Below are 15,267 nucleotides of genomic sequence, written 5' to 3'. Positions count from 1 at the left end.
TTTCAGAAACACAGCCAAGAGCCACGAGGCAAGTGGTGCAATTTTCCACAATAAAAAGCTCTCCAAACAATTTTCCATCTCTCCATCATGCAAATGTGCCTCCTCCAAGATGGAATTAAAAATGTTCTGATGCAACACTCACAGGGAGAAGGAGGAAAAGGGAAAGAAAAGAAGAAGAGAATTGAAAACAGGAGAGCAGGACTGGTTAGAAAGAGAGGAAAAAATGGGTGGAACAGACTAACAGTGGAGAGGACCAGAGGGTAAAAATAGACTGAGAGTCATTTTCAGCAGGAGAGCCAGAGAGAGAGAGGGGGGGGGGGGGGGGGGTACGGGGGGGGGGGGGTGGAGAGAAAACAACTTGTGAAAACAGAACTTCTTTCAAAAGGAGGAAGGGTGTGAGAGGCCTGAGATGGGGCAGACAAAGGGGAAGCATTTAAATAGATTTTATAGACATTATACTGATGAGACAGATAGAAAGAGGATGGGTATTTGTGATGTGGGTTCTCACTGCACTGTATGAGGCAAGAACTGCTTTTCAGCCTTTTTAATGGTTCCATAAGACAAATACAATACTGGGAGGTACTGAATTTATCACCAACAGCCAGTCAGCACATCGGGAGCTTGAGACCTGACCAATAAGGCTGAGAGACACACTGGCAGCAGCTGCCCTTAGTAGTAAAAAAGTTAACCCTCTAAGTCCTGGGTTACACTTCTATAAGAGTATTTGGAAATGTTTGCAACTCAAGGGTATTGAGGACATTTCCTTACTTTTAGTCTTTCGTCACATCTGAAAAGCACAACTTGTTTGACGAGTATTTTATAGACACATTTATTTAGAATCAGAGTGTCTACATGACCAAATCAACTGTTTCTGTAAAGTCTTGGGCTTGTATTATAATACCTGTCCCTGGGGCACACGTCCAATATAATAATCTTTAAAAACACTAGAAATTACATAGAAAAACTAACAAAAACTGAACCAAAACTAAGCAGTAAAAACTAAACTGAAACAAGCAAAACCACGTTGGAAACTAACTGAAACTGACCTGAATTCAAAACATTCAGAATGAAACAGAAATAAAATGTAATTGGAAAATACAAAACTTTAATCACTGTAGTGCCCCTATGATTGGAATTAGAGACACAGACTAAGAGACTAAAGCTTATCAACTGCACTGCACTCTCAACAAGTCAATCAAGCAAACATGGTGTGTTAAAGAGGGGATGCTGGACAGCTTGGCTCAGAGAATGAAAAGGAAAAAAGAGTGAAAGAGGGTTAGGGGTGGAGATGAAAGATTGTTGTGGCTGTTCAGTGGTTGCAACCTTGGGTAAACATAACTGGTAATGAACTGCAACTGACCAATTATTCAGAGCGGAATAATGGGTTTTTCCTTTATCCTGGTCTGAGTACAGCACAATTCCAGTTCACTTAGTGTTGTAATAATACTGCACATGTATTTGCACAAAAGTAGATTAACGGTTTCTGGCCGTCATACCTTTTTAGAGCAAAAGATGTGCAGATAAGAAAATCAGTTGATCGCGTGCACAAGAAGCTGCATATGCAAGGGAGGCTAAATCAACACGGTGGGAAACCACAGAATTTTAGCACTTAGTCACATAAAACAAGAGATAAGTGGTGCAGACTGGTAAGACTAAGATAGAAGGTGTGAAGACAAACAGTAAAAGAGAAATTCCCCTAAAGCTTGGCTTCACCATCTCTCCCTGCTGCTGTGCTGGCGGTGCAGTATCTGTGTAGGTGTTCAGCAGCTTTCATGTGCTGTCTCTTCTCACAGACATCATGCTTTTCATGTGCATATGTGTGCATGCCTTTACCCCCCAATTACATCTGTCAAACGCCTCGTGACATCACACGAGAAACTTTTCCTCCTCCTCCTTCTCATCTTTACCTACACTGGCACTGTGCAGGCGGAGCACCGCCTTCGCTCCTTCTTCCCATCCCATCTCTCTCATCCCTTAATTCATCTTCCACCCCTGTCCTCTGTCTCTCCCTCCCACAACCCACCATTTTGCTCCGTCCAATTATAACTCGATCCACCAGTCTTTTGCAGTTACCATGGCAACAGCTATGTTGGGCACAGGTTCTCCATGTCGCCCGCGGTCACAACTCTACTACTGACCATCACCACCTATTCCATTAAAATAAACCAATCGCTGTTATGTGGCATACGGATACCAGGAGGGACGGCTCTTTGGGGGCTTTATTAAGATGCTCGATTCGCTCCTCATTTTGTTCCAGTTTCATTGAAAGTTAAAAAAAAAAACAAAAAAAAACAAACTGTGACTACAGATTATGTTCAGTGATGAAAAAAGACAACTCCATCGCTGATTACTCTGATTAATGACACACATTAGGGAATTGAATATAATCAATGCAAAAGGCTCTTCAAGACTCATTAACACTGCTACCAACATCAAATGATGAGCAGCAGGAAAAATATGTGAAACACGAAGTTAAGACCCAGATCCCTCCATCAACCGAGTGAGGGAACTTGTAATGTATGTGTCTGACCATCTGGGGGCACTACTAGCCTGCAGATAAATGGCTAACAAACCAGAAAGCAAGTGCATAGACTGTGGAAGTAGAGATGCAAAAAGAAAGGAGAGGAGGAGAGTGGGATGAAGGACAGAGAAGAAATTGTGAAGGAAAATACAAACTCGTTGTAAACTTTGTCATATGAGGAGCACCTGAAAAGAATAATGAATGTGGGTTTGACAGAAACCTTAAAGAAGCAGTAACAAATCTCAATATCGCTCTAACTTTACATGCACGCATTCAAAGTCTTGGAGCCACCTCAGACTACAAAATCCCAGTGCACCAATGCATTTTGAGAATCTCCCCAAAGTCCATCAGGAAACAGGATTATGACTGCACATGACTTTTGTGGTAAGTCTTGAGGGCTTCACATTTGCTTTGGTGCCAGTCTAGATGGGCTGCGTGATCCAGATGTGGTTGTTGCCATGGCCAGGGAGGATATGCAGGGCTTTAAGTGTTACGTAAAGCAGGGACGGGAGGGAGTGGGGATGTTATTCCCGGGTATCCGTATCCGGGTAGACCAGGATGAAGAGAGCGAAGTGTAAAAGGAGGGGAAGCGAAGCCACTGCAATGCGATGGAGCAAAGGGTTAAAAAAAAAAGTCTCATAATTGTTTAGAAAGAAAAATCAAAAATGAGATAGACAAAGGCGGGCGAACGTCAAAAAGATGCATCGAAGTGCAGAACAGCAGTGCGAAAAAGTGTATTCACGTGTTCTTAAGGGAGTGTGACATGTTTACTCCATGTTGCACAAACTGCGTGTGCCTGTGACACTGAGACAAAGAATTATGAAGATTTGGTAAAAATGCTGAGGAATAATGATATATAAATAATATTTAAATATAAATCTGATAATTAAAGGTGCTCTTTAAGAAAACGTTCATGCTTACAATGATTCTGCACAGAGAGGTAGTTTCACTACATGGTCGTATAGAGAAGAAAGGAACTAGTGATCTGGACACAAGAGAACAAATGCACAAAAAACCCCACCATAAACATCTTCTTCACCGAATTCAGAGCTGAACTGATGAAAGTCGTCACTAAAGAAGGCTACACTAACTTTCATTAAATATAAAAAGTCACATATTTTCTGCTGATTTTAAGACAACTTTCAAAATTACAGACAACAGCAGAAGATGAGGAAGCAGCTGCTGCTATTTAGACCAGGGGTGTCAAAGATACTGCCCAAGTATATGTACTGGCTCAGCAAAGGGTCTGATCCGGCCCACTGGATAGTTTTTCAAAGTGTGCAAATTGCAGTTAAGTTAATTATTCCAGTTTTTTAATAAAACACACTGTTTTTCCTTTTGTGGTGATGCCAGAAATACATATGCAGGAGTGAAAATGTCTGGAAAATCAAGATATTTCTAGAAGTAAATCATAAAGACATAAAATCCTATTGTGTTTTTTGTGATTGGTAAATTTTAACCGACTCTATATGGACTATATTTTTGGAAAAATCACTAATATATTCTTTCAGTTCATATATTTTGTAACATATATTCTGTTACCATTTAGATCACTGAATAAATGACAAGAAAAAATACTTTATGTAGTCTGCCATATTTAAAGTGCAGTGGGGTAAAGGCTGTCTTTCACGGCTTATGGCTTGGATGAACGTATTCTGAGAGCATTTCTTTACACCTAGGGAACAATATGGAGGGCTTTATTTTCATAGTTTATTATGCAGAGGTTTTACTGGTCTGGGACACTTGAGATCAGATTAGTCTGTATGTGGCCCATAAAATAAAATGAGTTTTACACGCCTGAATTAAAGGAAACCCCCTCCAATTATCCTGGATTGTTTCCATTTTCTGAGAATGTTGACTAAAGATGCCCGAGATGTAATAAAGAAGGAGCCGTTAGTAACATGTTAGAGAGTAAAAACATGTGAGCCTGCTGAAGTTCTTCCTCTCTCAGAGAAAAGGGACACAAGCACACGTGCCACACACACACACACACACACACACACACAGAAAAAAGGGGGACTGCCTTTTCTATTTGTGAATATTCTGTGTTATGTACAAGCTACATCAGTGTGATGTTTGCTTTGTTGCCATGGCAACAGACATTTGGCGCTCACACATCATATCCGGTACCCAGTGATTGACACTTTGTTAGTCTGTCTCATAGATGTGCGCACACACAGACACACTGCATGTAAGACACATGTGACACCGTTTTTTTTAAAAAAAGGAGAAGAAGAAGAAGGTGGCTCTTGTCCTTTACCTTTTCAGACCGTTTGTTTAATAGCTTTTTGTTGTTGTTGTTTTTTTCATGTTGCAGGAAGTTACAGGGGTGCTTAAAAAGACACAACAATGTAAAGCCTCATTAGCACCTCATAGATGGTGAAACACACACACATACACACACACACACAGGGAACATATGCAGCTTCGTCTTAAAAAGTACATCACAGTGTCAGCTTACCCGCGGCAGGGCGTTGCTGTGTTATTTCAGAGTGAATTAATGAAAACACAACCTACCGATGCGTGTGTGCAGGATTATACTGCAGGGAAGACAGGACTGATTACCAATAAAGTAATTGCATGTATTGTCCCTTTGATCTTTTCTATTTTTACACACTAACTATACACTTGAGTAAATGATCTAAGGGATGCTAGATTTGATATTATTTAATTGTAGCGGTAGCTTAAGTATCAGGTTTTTCACACACTGTAAAAAAAAAAAAGTAATATAAAAGTATTTTACTGTGTATTTTACAGTTTTGTACTGTTCTTCTAGAATATCATTAAATTCACATAAATAGACTGTGATTTTACATTTCAAATGTAAATTAACGTAAAATCACTGTAAATGTAATAAAACATAACTTTCTTGTTTTTTAAATGTATCTGTCTGTACATATGCATATTTAGATTGTTAAAATACATTCACAAATGTATCATAATTTCACAAATAGTTGTCTGTTATTTGAAAGATTGAACTGTTAAATTCAAATGTAATGTTATGGAAAAATATATAAAATGATTCCTATAAACTGTTTTTACATCAAATAATTATTTTTATTGTTGTTTAGGGCGATCGTGGCTCAAGAGTTGGCAGTTCGCTTTGTAATCAGAAGGTTGCCGGTTCAAGCCCTGGCTCGGACACTCTCGGTCCTTGGGCAAGACACTTCACCTACCACCTACTGATGATGGCCAGAGGGGAATTGTAAAGTGCTTTGAGGGTCTCAAAAATTGCTATATGAATGCAATCCATTATTATTTAAACCAACTGTTAACTGTATATTTCTGTACATTTAAGTATTATTATTCATATTGCCGCATTCATTGACCTTGTTTATAGGTAATTTCATTGTTTAATCACATTAAAATGTTCCTAATTTAATGTTTAAAAGCACTTGAAAAAGGCAAAATCCCATGTAAAATTAGGGCAACAACCTGTATTGTCATTACTGAAAATAACCATATTTTCATGAGAAAGTTATTTTCTGTTATTTTATGGTATTATTTTGGCGCCCCAGCTGCCAGAATGTTACTGTTTTCTTAGGATTTTTTTTTTTACGGTGCAGCATTTTAGTCCAGTCCTAATCAATCTAAAGTTTTTTTAATCTTCTGTAGCTTTTAAATATTATTTTCTTCTAATGGCCTAAAACATTTCTGGGCGTGAAACAGTTGTAACATGTTGTCACTGCTGAGTTGGTAACCCATCTATGAGAGTTTCGATAAGGATGAGGATTTCGGTGAGGATGTTTCTGCCGCCTTATTAACAGGTGTGAGTATGGTTTGCTATAAATACAAGCTAATTTATAACAATACTGATACTCCACATCATTGCTAATATTATCATCCAAATACACACATACTTATCATGCTAATATAGTAGAAGCTGAAGAGTGTCAACATTATTTTTTTTCAAAGGGTTTAGCGTGCCTGTTAGCGTTTGTCAAACAATTCCCCATGATTCCAAAACAGGAAAATTATCCGACACCTTTTTAATAATAACAAATTCACAAAACAATATTTAAAATTATCTGAAAAACTCCACCAACTGCTCGTATTCTCCAAGCTGATGAGAATACACTAACACCTACATGTACTTGCAAATTATAAACACGCAAAACGTGTGATTGCGTGCACACACGCACACACACACATAAACGCGCACCTTTTTTCCCTGTTGTATTTCACACTCTCCTACGGCCATATGCAAAAGCTCACACACCCTTTCTGACTCTACAGAAAACATCCTCGCGCGCACACAGCCGAGTGTGCGTGCACTCACACAAAGAGAGCCTATTCATTCATCCGGCGTCCCTTCAGCTGCAAAAAAGGGGATCTGAGGACGAACCGTACACTCAAAATGACAGCGCTCCCTTCCCTGTCCACTTCTCTGTCACACTCCTGAAGGTCTGAACAGTGGTGAGGGCAAGAGTCCCCGGTGAAGTGAATTACACTTACTGATAGTACGTGTCCATATATAACATAACGGAAAAGTAGGCTTTTAGTTTCAACAGCTGATGAATAATGCTTTCTCATACACGTATGCACACACACATACTCCATAATATCCACAATATTCCCACACAACATACTGAAACTTACAGAGTATATCCTACACACATTAGAGTCGAGCCACCTCAGTACTCCTGTCCAAAAAAGCTGCTCGCACTTTGTTTCGCTATACTGTTACATGAGACACTGTTAAACAAACAAGCGCATGGACATACACACAGCAAGAGCTAGTGGAAATAGTTTGTAGTGAGTTAGAATAACAGCTGCTGAGGTCAGGAAGTCAACATCACACGTGCACTTGCACAATGGTCAGAGTTTTTCATAAAAATAAACAGGAGAAACAATTAGAGAAAACATGCATTTCAGTTGAGCTTTTTTTTTTTAAAAAAAGGATTCTGCCGTCTTTACTGAGGCCTCCTTCATTCTCATTCTCTCTTTTTAAAACACTAAATAAAAGACAAGTTGGGGGAAAGAGTCTATAACTGGCCTACATACTGCTCATCGAGCCCACATGCTCCATACCTGCTTTTAATTGTTAATGTCGTGTGCAGCTTGTGACAACATTTATTTCTCCCCGTTCTTTTTAATCAAACAAATCAGTGCTGTTGTGCTGTATCCTGGCTTTAGCGAGGTATAACTTAAAGTTTCTGTCTATGACTGGGAATATAACTCACTACAAACCACACTAATCCTGTATGACATAGAGTTTATTCCTTATAGACCTCACAAGAACAGCGAACCACATGTGTCCATGAGCTTCTTTTGCATTTCTCTAACATTAGCACACAGAAATAATTTTTGCCCTATTCGCATTTGCAAGCCAAATCCAAACCAAGAACAATTTAAATATTGTTTTTGCTAATTTCCCTATTCTCATAACAATGTCTGTGTGCAACATGCAATTATCATACAGCATGTAAAACACGCTAGAAAATACACCAAACTCCCTTTGCTTAGAGTTACCACAAAGGATCAGAGTTCATTACCTGCACTGAGTGCTGACTAGTGATTTTAGTGACCGTAGTGAATTTATAGTCATCAGCAGTGACTCCTGGAACAAGTCTAGTCCTGACCTGGTGTTTCACATGTGCTCGCTCCAGAGCTTACACGGATCATGTGACCAGCTTTAGCACTTAGTTTAGTGTTACCAGCAGAAGTGAGGATGGTGGACAGACAAATCGAGATAGCCATATGGGACAACAGCATGATGGCTAACAGGAGCTCCTTTCACTGGGCAGCAGCACACCCAGGTCGTGGCACGTCCATGTGAATCTAACCCTCTAATGCACCATGGCAGTCATCTGCTCTCAGATTATGAAAGTGGGACGTTATGATGTAAACCAGAAAAAACATTATGCAGCATTGTTCAAAAGAAATAGGATCGATTTATGGATGATTGTTCAGATGAATGAAATAGAAAAAATAGATTATATATGCATATACATATATATCGTACATATACAGGAAGAGACACATACAAAATACAAAGCTATTTCCTTTCAATTTACTATTAGAATTGACAGACGAATGTAATTTTGTGTGTGTGTGTGTGTGTGTGTGTGTAAGAGAGAGAGAGTGTGTGTGTTTGCAGCAGTTTCAGCTGAATTCTACATAACGCAAAAAAAAAAAATTCTATCATCACTTTTCACAAGATTTAGCTTCACAATCACTGCAAGTCTCATTTTCTGTGTGAAATAATTATTGGGTTCTGGTTGCAAAATGCTGGTTCAACGTCAGTATACAACACATCTCTGTCCATTCACAGCCGACACGTTTTCTGTGTGTGTGTCAGCAACTGATGCTACAGAATCACACAGATTAAAAATAATACCTTTTAAAGAGTGAGAGAATTAGAAAAAAAAAAACGTAATTTTTAAGGATAATTTTACTAAAAATGTGTAAACAAATTTAAACTAAATGGTGCTAATTATGCATTGAGAGTTCATCACAATACTAGGGTTGCAAGAAAAAAAGATCATACTAAGGTTGTTAAGTAAAATAAAACTATAGGATACTATTTTGTTAATTTTCTTACTGTAAATACAGAGAAGGAATTATATGAATCGAACTGGAATAAAACTCAAGTGATTTGTATTTAGAAAACTACAACATATGCTTTAAAGAAAGTCTAAACTCTTAACCTTTGAATTTTGAAATATGCAGAAAGTATAAAACAACATTTTTCAGTTTACTTTCACTGAATAATAATCTATAAATCTGTATCTTTATGATTGACTTGAACTTGAACTTAAATGATAATATTAACATATTTAATCCACATATCTCTTTTCCTCCTATTGTTGAAATAACTGCATTTTGCAGTTTACGTCTCTTTCCCTTACTTTTTCTTATTCCCTCACACACAAAATACACCCACACATCTGCGCCAATTCTCACCTGTGCCTGGACGTCCCATGATGATGTCCTTGCGTGGGACGGGGTGAAGACTTTCCGCTGGCAGGATCAGGGGCAGCAGAGCTGTGGGGGAAGGGTGACAGGGAACTGGCTGCTGGACCTCACCACCAAACCCTGCGCCCCTGTTCTCTTCTCGTTCCCCACAGCTGTCCGTGCTACTTGGAGCAGGAACTGTGACGGTTGTGCTGACAGTAACTGACAGGGCCTGCAGCGCAGTAGCAGGGGTGTCAGCGGTGGGCAAGGAGGAAGGTGTTGGGGACACGAGCACCAGAGTTTGGGCTGGGCTCCGTAAGAGGACGGTGCCATTAGGTACTGCGGCTGCAGCAGCGTTAATTGGGACAGGAACCTGGAGGCCAGAAACTGGCTGAGGAGTCAGGTGGGTTTGGGTGATGTCTTTAGACAAAGTGTTTTCCTTCCCTCCCTCATTTCCAACACCACCTACTCCTCCTCCTCCTCTTCCCAGGGGACACTCTGTAAATTTTGCCAGTGGGACTTCGGGATTCCTCACAATGACAGGAGAGTCCCGCAAGGCTTGTTGGGAAACAGGGACCACACGACGAGGCCCTCCGTCAGTAGTGAGAGGAGAAGGAGGAGTTGGGGACACCAGAAGAGGAGGAGGGGAGACAGCAGTGGAAGAAGGGGGCCTGCTGGAGGAGGGAGTGGTCACTCCTCTGGGTCGGGAGAAGGTGGGAGTGTGTGTGCGGGAATGCAAAGCTGGCGTTTGGGGTGACAGCACTCTGAAAGAGCTGTTATGGTCGCCCGGCTCCAGCTCTGTTTTGGGTGTGTAATCATGGTGATGTGAGGGCAGGGGTGGTGGAAGAGGTGCATCTGGCTTTCGCTTACTGGGGCTCATGGGGACTGTAAACGTAAGGTTACTCTGTAAGGTGGGTTGGACGCCTGAAGTGTGTCTCTCCCTTTCTCCTCCAGATGTGGATGATGCCTTACTGCCCCCTCCCCCTCCTCCCCCCGTGCCACTGGGCTGTCTGTGCCTCCGATGTTGCAGGACCGGGGATGCCGTAATTGGGGAGAAGTTGGCCGGCCTGAAACCGAACAGCGGAGAGGGCGAGGGAGAGGGGGCAGGGGAAAAGGGTGACTGGTTGGAGATGGGAGAAAAGGAGGGGGTGCCAGAGCGGGAGCTTCCTAATGACACCAGCATGGTGGCAGCCTCACACTCATCAAAGTCAAACCGTGACGACAGGTCATGAGGGAGGAGGGAGGGGAGGACCAGTCGGGGTCTGGAGTCTCCTCTGCTGCTGGCCTCACTGCTCTCTCTTGATGTGTCGTCCCACTCAAACTCACTGCTTGCTCTTCCCCGGAGGTCAGAAGGGGTGACTGTCCCTGAGCTGCTGCCTCCTCCTCCTCCCCTCTCTGCACCTGCAGCCTCCATCTCTTTGGTCCTCATGGACAGGTGTCTAGAGCAATATCCTCGGCGCTGAGACTCCTTCATACAACCCTCCCTGGAGCACAGCCTCCTCCACTGCTTACCATTGAACTTCTTACGGATACCATTAGGTGTGCAGACAACATCACCCTTTTTGTATTTCTGCTGAGCCAATGAAAGGGGCGTCCTGGAGCGTGAGGAGGTAGAAGAGGACCCCCCACCAGAAGTAGGAGTAAGGGTCTGAGTAGGAGTGGTTTTGGATGGAGGTAGGTTTAAAGTGGTGTTGTTCATTTCAGACCCCAGTAAGGCTGGGGATGGAGTTGGCTGAGGACTAGCTACAGTGGAGAGGTGTGGGGGTCCCAAGCTTCTCACCACGGAGAGGTGGGGGGAGGAGGGAGGATAGCCGCTGGAATTGCAGAGGATGCTGTTGTGCTGAGAGGTTGCAGGATTTGTCTTATGACTAACGGTGTGTGTAAAATGAGACACCTCAACATCTTCTTCTGGTGTGTTTGGCTCTTTCTGTCTTTCTCGATCAGAGTAATTATCGCTGCATCCGTGACCTGTGCTGGTAACGGCACCAGAAGTCCCAGTGGAGGAATTTGTGGGTGGATGTACAGTTCCATAGTTATGTCCTCCTATGACCCCGCCATGTGAAAAACCATGACCCAGCCTTACTCCACCTCCCAACACTCCCATTCCAATACTCAGCTGGCAAACCTCTCTCTCGACCTCCATCTCCTCCCGCCGCTGTCTCTCTTCCCGTTCCCTCTCCCGCTCTCTCTCCTTTGCTCTCCCACCATCTAAATGTGAGACCTCCCAAGGAGGAGTGAGTAATCTCAGGCTCTGTCGGGACACCCACACAGCCTGGCTGCTTGTGCTCCTTTTCTCTTTCTCCTCTATTGCCCCTCCACCCAGAGTTTCTTTTTTTTCACTCAGGAGCACCTGGTAAGGAAATGAGACACCAGGGTGTGGGTCCACCTCAGTAACAATCCCCTCTCTGTACAACAGAGAATTTCCTTCCTCCCCACCAAACGGCACACACACTTGGGTCCCAACAGCTACAGGTGTCATGCCAGGTGGGGGGGCATCTAAAATAAAATCCACAGTGCTCTCAGTCACTGACGACGTCATTGTACTTCCACTATGAAATGGATATTTTACAAGGGTCTCCTCTCCTTGGAGCTGAACTTCGACAGTACCCCCACACACCCTACGCACCACCCCTGGTCTAAAAATATGTGACGGGGGGCGTGAGTGTCCACTATTCACAGCCTCACCACCGCTTGTGACACAGCGAGCCAGGACTCTCTGGTTCTTCATGCCTTTGGCCAGAGCTTCAGCTAGCCCCTCTGACAGATTGGGCTCTTTAGGGTGTGAGTTGTGTAGAGGAGCTGGGATGTGGTAGTTCTTCTGATGAAGACTTGGTCCTGATGCTTCCATCACATCCAGGTCAGCTGAGTGCTCACTAGCTGTATCCGTGGAGGAGGAGCGCACAGAGTTCGGGGCCCCCTCAGGCTCATTTTCCCCAGACTGGGACGCTTTTTCCTGGGAATCTGCTGTCCTGAGGGTTTTATCCTCCATGGAGACAAAATGGTTTGCTTCTGTAGCTTTACTGTCCACAGTTAGCACTGATGGCTGATTACCTGAGCAACTGTTGCTTATACTATTACTGCTATTGATAAAAGTAGTATGGCTCCCAGCACAACTGTTACTGCTCATGTTATTAATACCACTTGTAGCGTTACTATTAGTACTACTAGTGCTTTTATTAATGCTATTACTAACACTGTTACTAGTCTTGAAATGGTTATTGGGACTATTAACACTATCACTAACTTTGCTGTTGATATTGCAGTAACTGTTATTTACGAGAGCAGGGCTGGAGGTAGGAATAGTAGATGTAACACTTGCACTGTTGGCAAAGTGCTCATATGTGTATTTTTTTTTGGGTACACGAGCCTTAAACGTGGCTGTTTTCCTACTAGAAACTGAGCCTAAACTGGGGCTGTGACTGGTGGCTATAGAGGGTGTAGCTGTGGTGAGTGGCGCTGGGGCAGAGGTAGGAAATGCTACAGAATCAGCGGGAATAGTACTGTTTCCGTTTGTGCCGGCTATCTTCTCCTTTTCTGTCTTTTCTTCTGCTTGCTTTCCACCATTCTCAGCTGACTCCACAGGTTTCCTCAGTTCAGTAGGCTCCTCCCTCATGGGGGTATTGCTATTTGTGATTGGTTCCTTGTCAGAGTTGGGTTGGCTGTGTTTGCGTTTGGAAGGGGTGCTTTGTGTGGTTTTGACAAGAGTCTCCCTCTTGACTCTTCTGGGGTCCTTTTCTTGGGGAGGCTGACAGCCCCCTCTCCTCCTCCCCCCTCTGCCTCTAGTTAACAGGGGAGAACGCCCTCTGTGTTTCTTTAATGGCCTCATCTTTTCTTCACTGCTCACCAAGTCCTGCAGATTGCGCGGCGTTTCCTTTTTTTCCTACTTCCAAAGCACTCCTTGTTTTCCGACACTTTTTCTTTTGCCCGTTTTTTCTGTTCCCTCTGTACTGGAATCTGAAAAGAAAAAAGAGGTGCAGAAGACAAGTGGTCATTTATTATATTCATAACCAAATGACGATTAAGAGTATGTTGGCTATCACATTGGCTCAATATCTGAAGTCTGTTCACTCTCCTAGTTTATGCCTGATTCGAGATAAACTACATAAACAACAAGGACAAAAGTACTTAATCTTAATCTGGAATCAGGTGTTCCTGCTACCACAGGTGTATAAACTCAAAAAGATGGGCACTGTAACCGGTCAGCTCATGAAATTTCTTCCTCGTAGATAATTTGACATTAAATGTTAGGTGGTATTCTTGCAAAGGTACAGAGCAGGGTTGGCAAGTGCTGAGGTGCATTGTGCGTAAAAGTCGCCAACACTGTGCTGACTCGATTACAGCAAGGCTTTCAAAAAAAAAGTAAAAATCAAGAAGTGCAGGACCGGCTGAAATGACACCAACGTGACGTCACTTTTGTGGTCCAGCTCTGTTTGCGAGGGCAACAACGTCGAGCATTAATGGGCCCTGATGTGTAGGCATACTTTGGTCCATAAAGCGTACGTGTATAAACGAGAGTTTAAGGATGCACTGTTTTCTAAAACTGTGGACCGATACCAAAGATTTAGATAACAGTTTGTATGGCAGCCGATAAAAATATTTGTCTTCTTTTTGTGTATTGTTTTTTGATATTTATTACCTCAAAAAAGGAACAAAGGCATTTTAATTATAAATAAATAGCTGCTTATCATCATATTATCTTTGAACATTTATTCAACAGAATACAGATGTGACAAGTGAGCTCAGTGACACAACATCGGCCACTGACATCGGTAAATGTCATCTTTTTGCCGATACAGCGTTAGTTATTTTAGGACGACATATCACCACATCCCTGCAGAGTGTGTGCACTCAAAACACAAAATCTCGATTATAACATTAATGACAACATTTCAAAACAACTAAAATGAAGGACATGGTGGGTTTTGTTTTAAATATCAATAATCTCCTGTAGACAAATAACCAAAGCACTCCAAGGCAGTCTCTGTAAATGCCTTTATTCTCACAGGATGGGCATATTTAACCTAAAAAAACTCCAGGATAAGACTTCATCAGGGGGTTTATATACACACACGTATAAACTCGAAGGGCATCTCAAACAAAAACAGTCTGAATCCTACTCAAACACTCTTTTTATTCTTCTCAAGACCTTTTCATAGTTAGCTTATTACTAATGATACCAGCTGATTTAAACTGTGATGATTATGAGCGATCGCTGCCTAGGTAATCCTGGTCAAGCATGTCTGAGAGCTATGTTTACTCTGGTTAGGTCTGAGTGAGCGTGATTTAAAAGAAAAGGTCAGCAAAGAAAGAAAGAAAGAAAGAAAAAAGAAGGAACAAGTCTTCAATGAGGCCTTCGTCTCTTCAATTTTAAATGCACACATAAATGCACTCGAGTCGCACACAGATCTCTGCTATACTCGCTTCAGCTACTTCGACATGCGACAGGGCCGCTTTCTCACGGCAAGTGTTACAGACTTGATGCCATGTGATCAACTTGGGAACGAGCATTTATTTATTTTTCCTGACTTCCATCGGGAGCTAGAAGCCTGGCAGTGGCCTGCGTGAGGTCACCCAACAACATGAAAGAGAGCATGTGGCTCTTAGGATGTTTGCTCAGATAGGCCGTTCTTGTATAGTCACTGGGAATTTCCACTGTCATTCTAGCACTCGCTGGCCCCCTCTTTCTTTCTCTCTCCCCTCTCCCTCTTTCTCGATGTCTCAGTCTTTCACAGTCGTCTTTTGTCAATGTCACACTGATACTCTCACTCACACACACACACACACACATGCACACATTTGTACAAAAAGACAATTTAATTGGAATAATCTGCCATGGCAAGATATGCCCA

At 42.4% G+C, this 15,267-nt stretch overlaps 1 protein-coding gene across 4 annotated transcripts in view; it reads right to left on the bottom strand.

The window, feature by feature from the left end:
- cicb (capicua transcriptional repressor b) overlaps window positions 1-15,267 on the bottom strand; it is a 45,161-nt gene that overhangs the window by 19,109 nt on the left and 10,785 nt on the right. For all 4 annotated transcript variants that reach the window (XM_085177649.1, XM_085177652.1, XM_085177650.1 and 1 more), the window contains exon 4: window positions 9,428-13,372. In XM_085177649.1, the coding sequence (XP_085033775.1) occupies window positions 9,428-13,244 (3,817 nt within the window). In that variant the 5' untranslated portion in view covers window positions 13,245-13,372. The remainder of the gene's footprint in view (window positions 1-9,427; window positions 13,373-15,267) is intronic.

Source organism: Neolamprologus multifasciatus, chromosome 11 (genome assembly GCF_963576455.1).
Source record: "Neolamprologus multifasciatus chromosome 11, fNeoMul1.2, whole genome shotgun sequence".
Classification (NCBI taxonomy): Eukaryota; Metazoa; Chordata; class Actinopteri; order Cichliformes; family Cichlidae; genus Neolamprologus; species Neolamprologus multifasciatus.
This window is presented reverse-complemented; position numbering and strand designations above follow the sequence as displayed.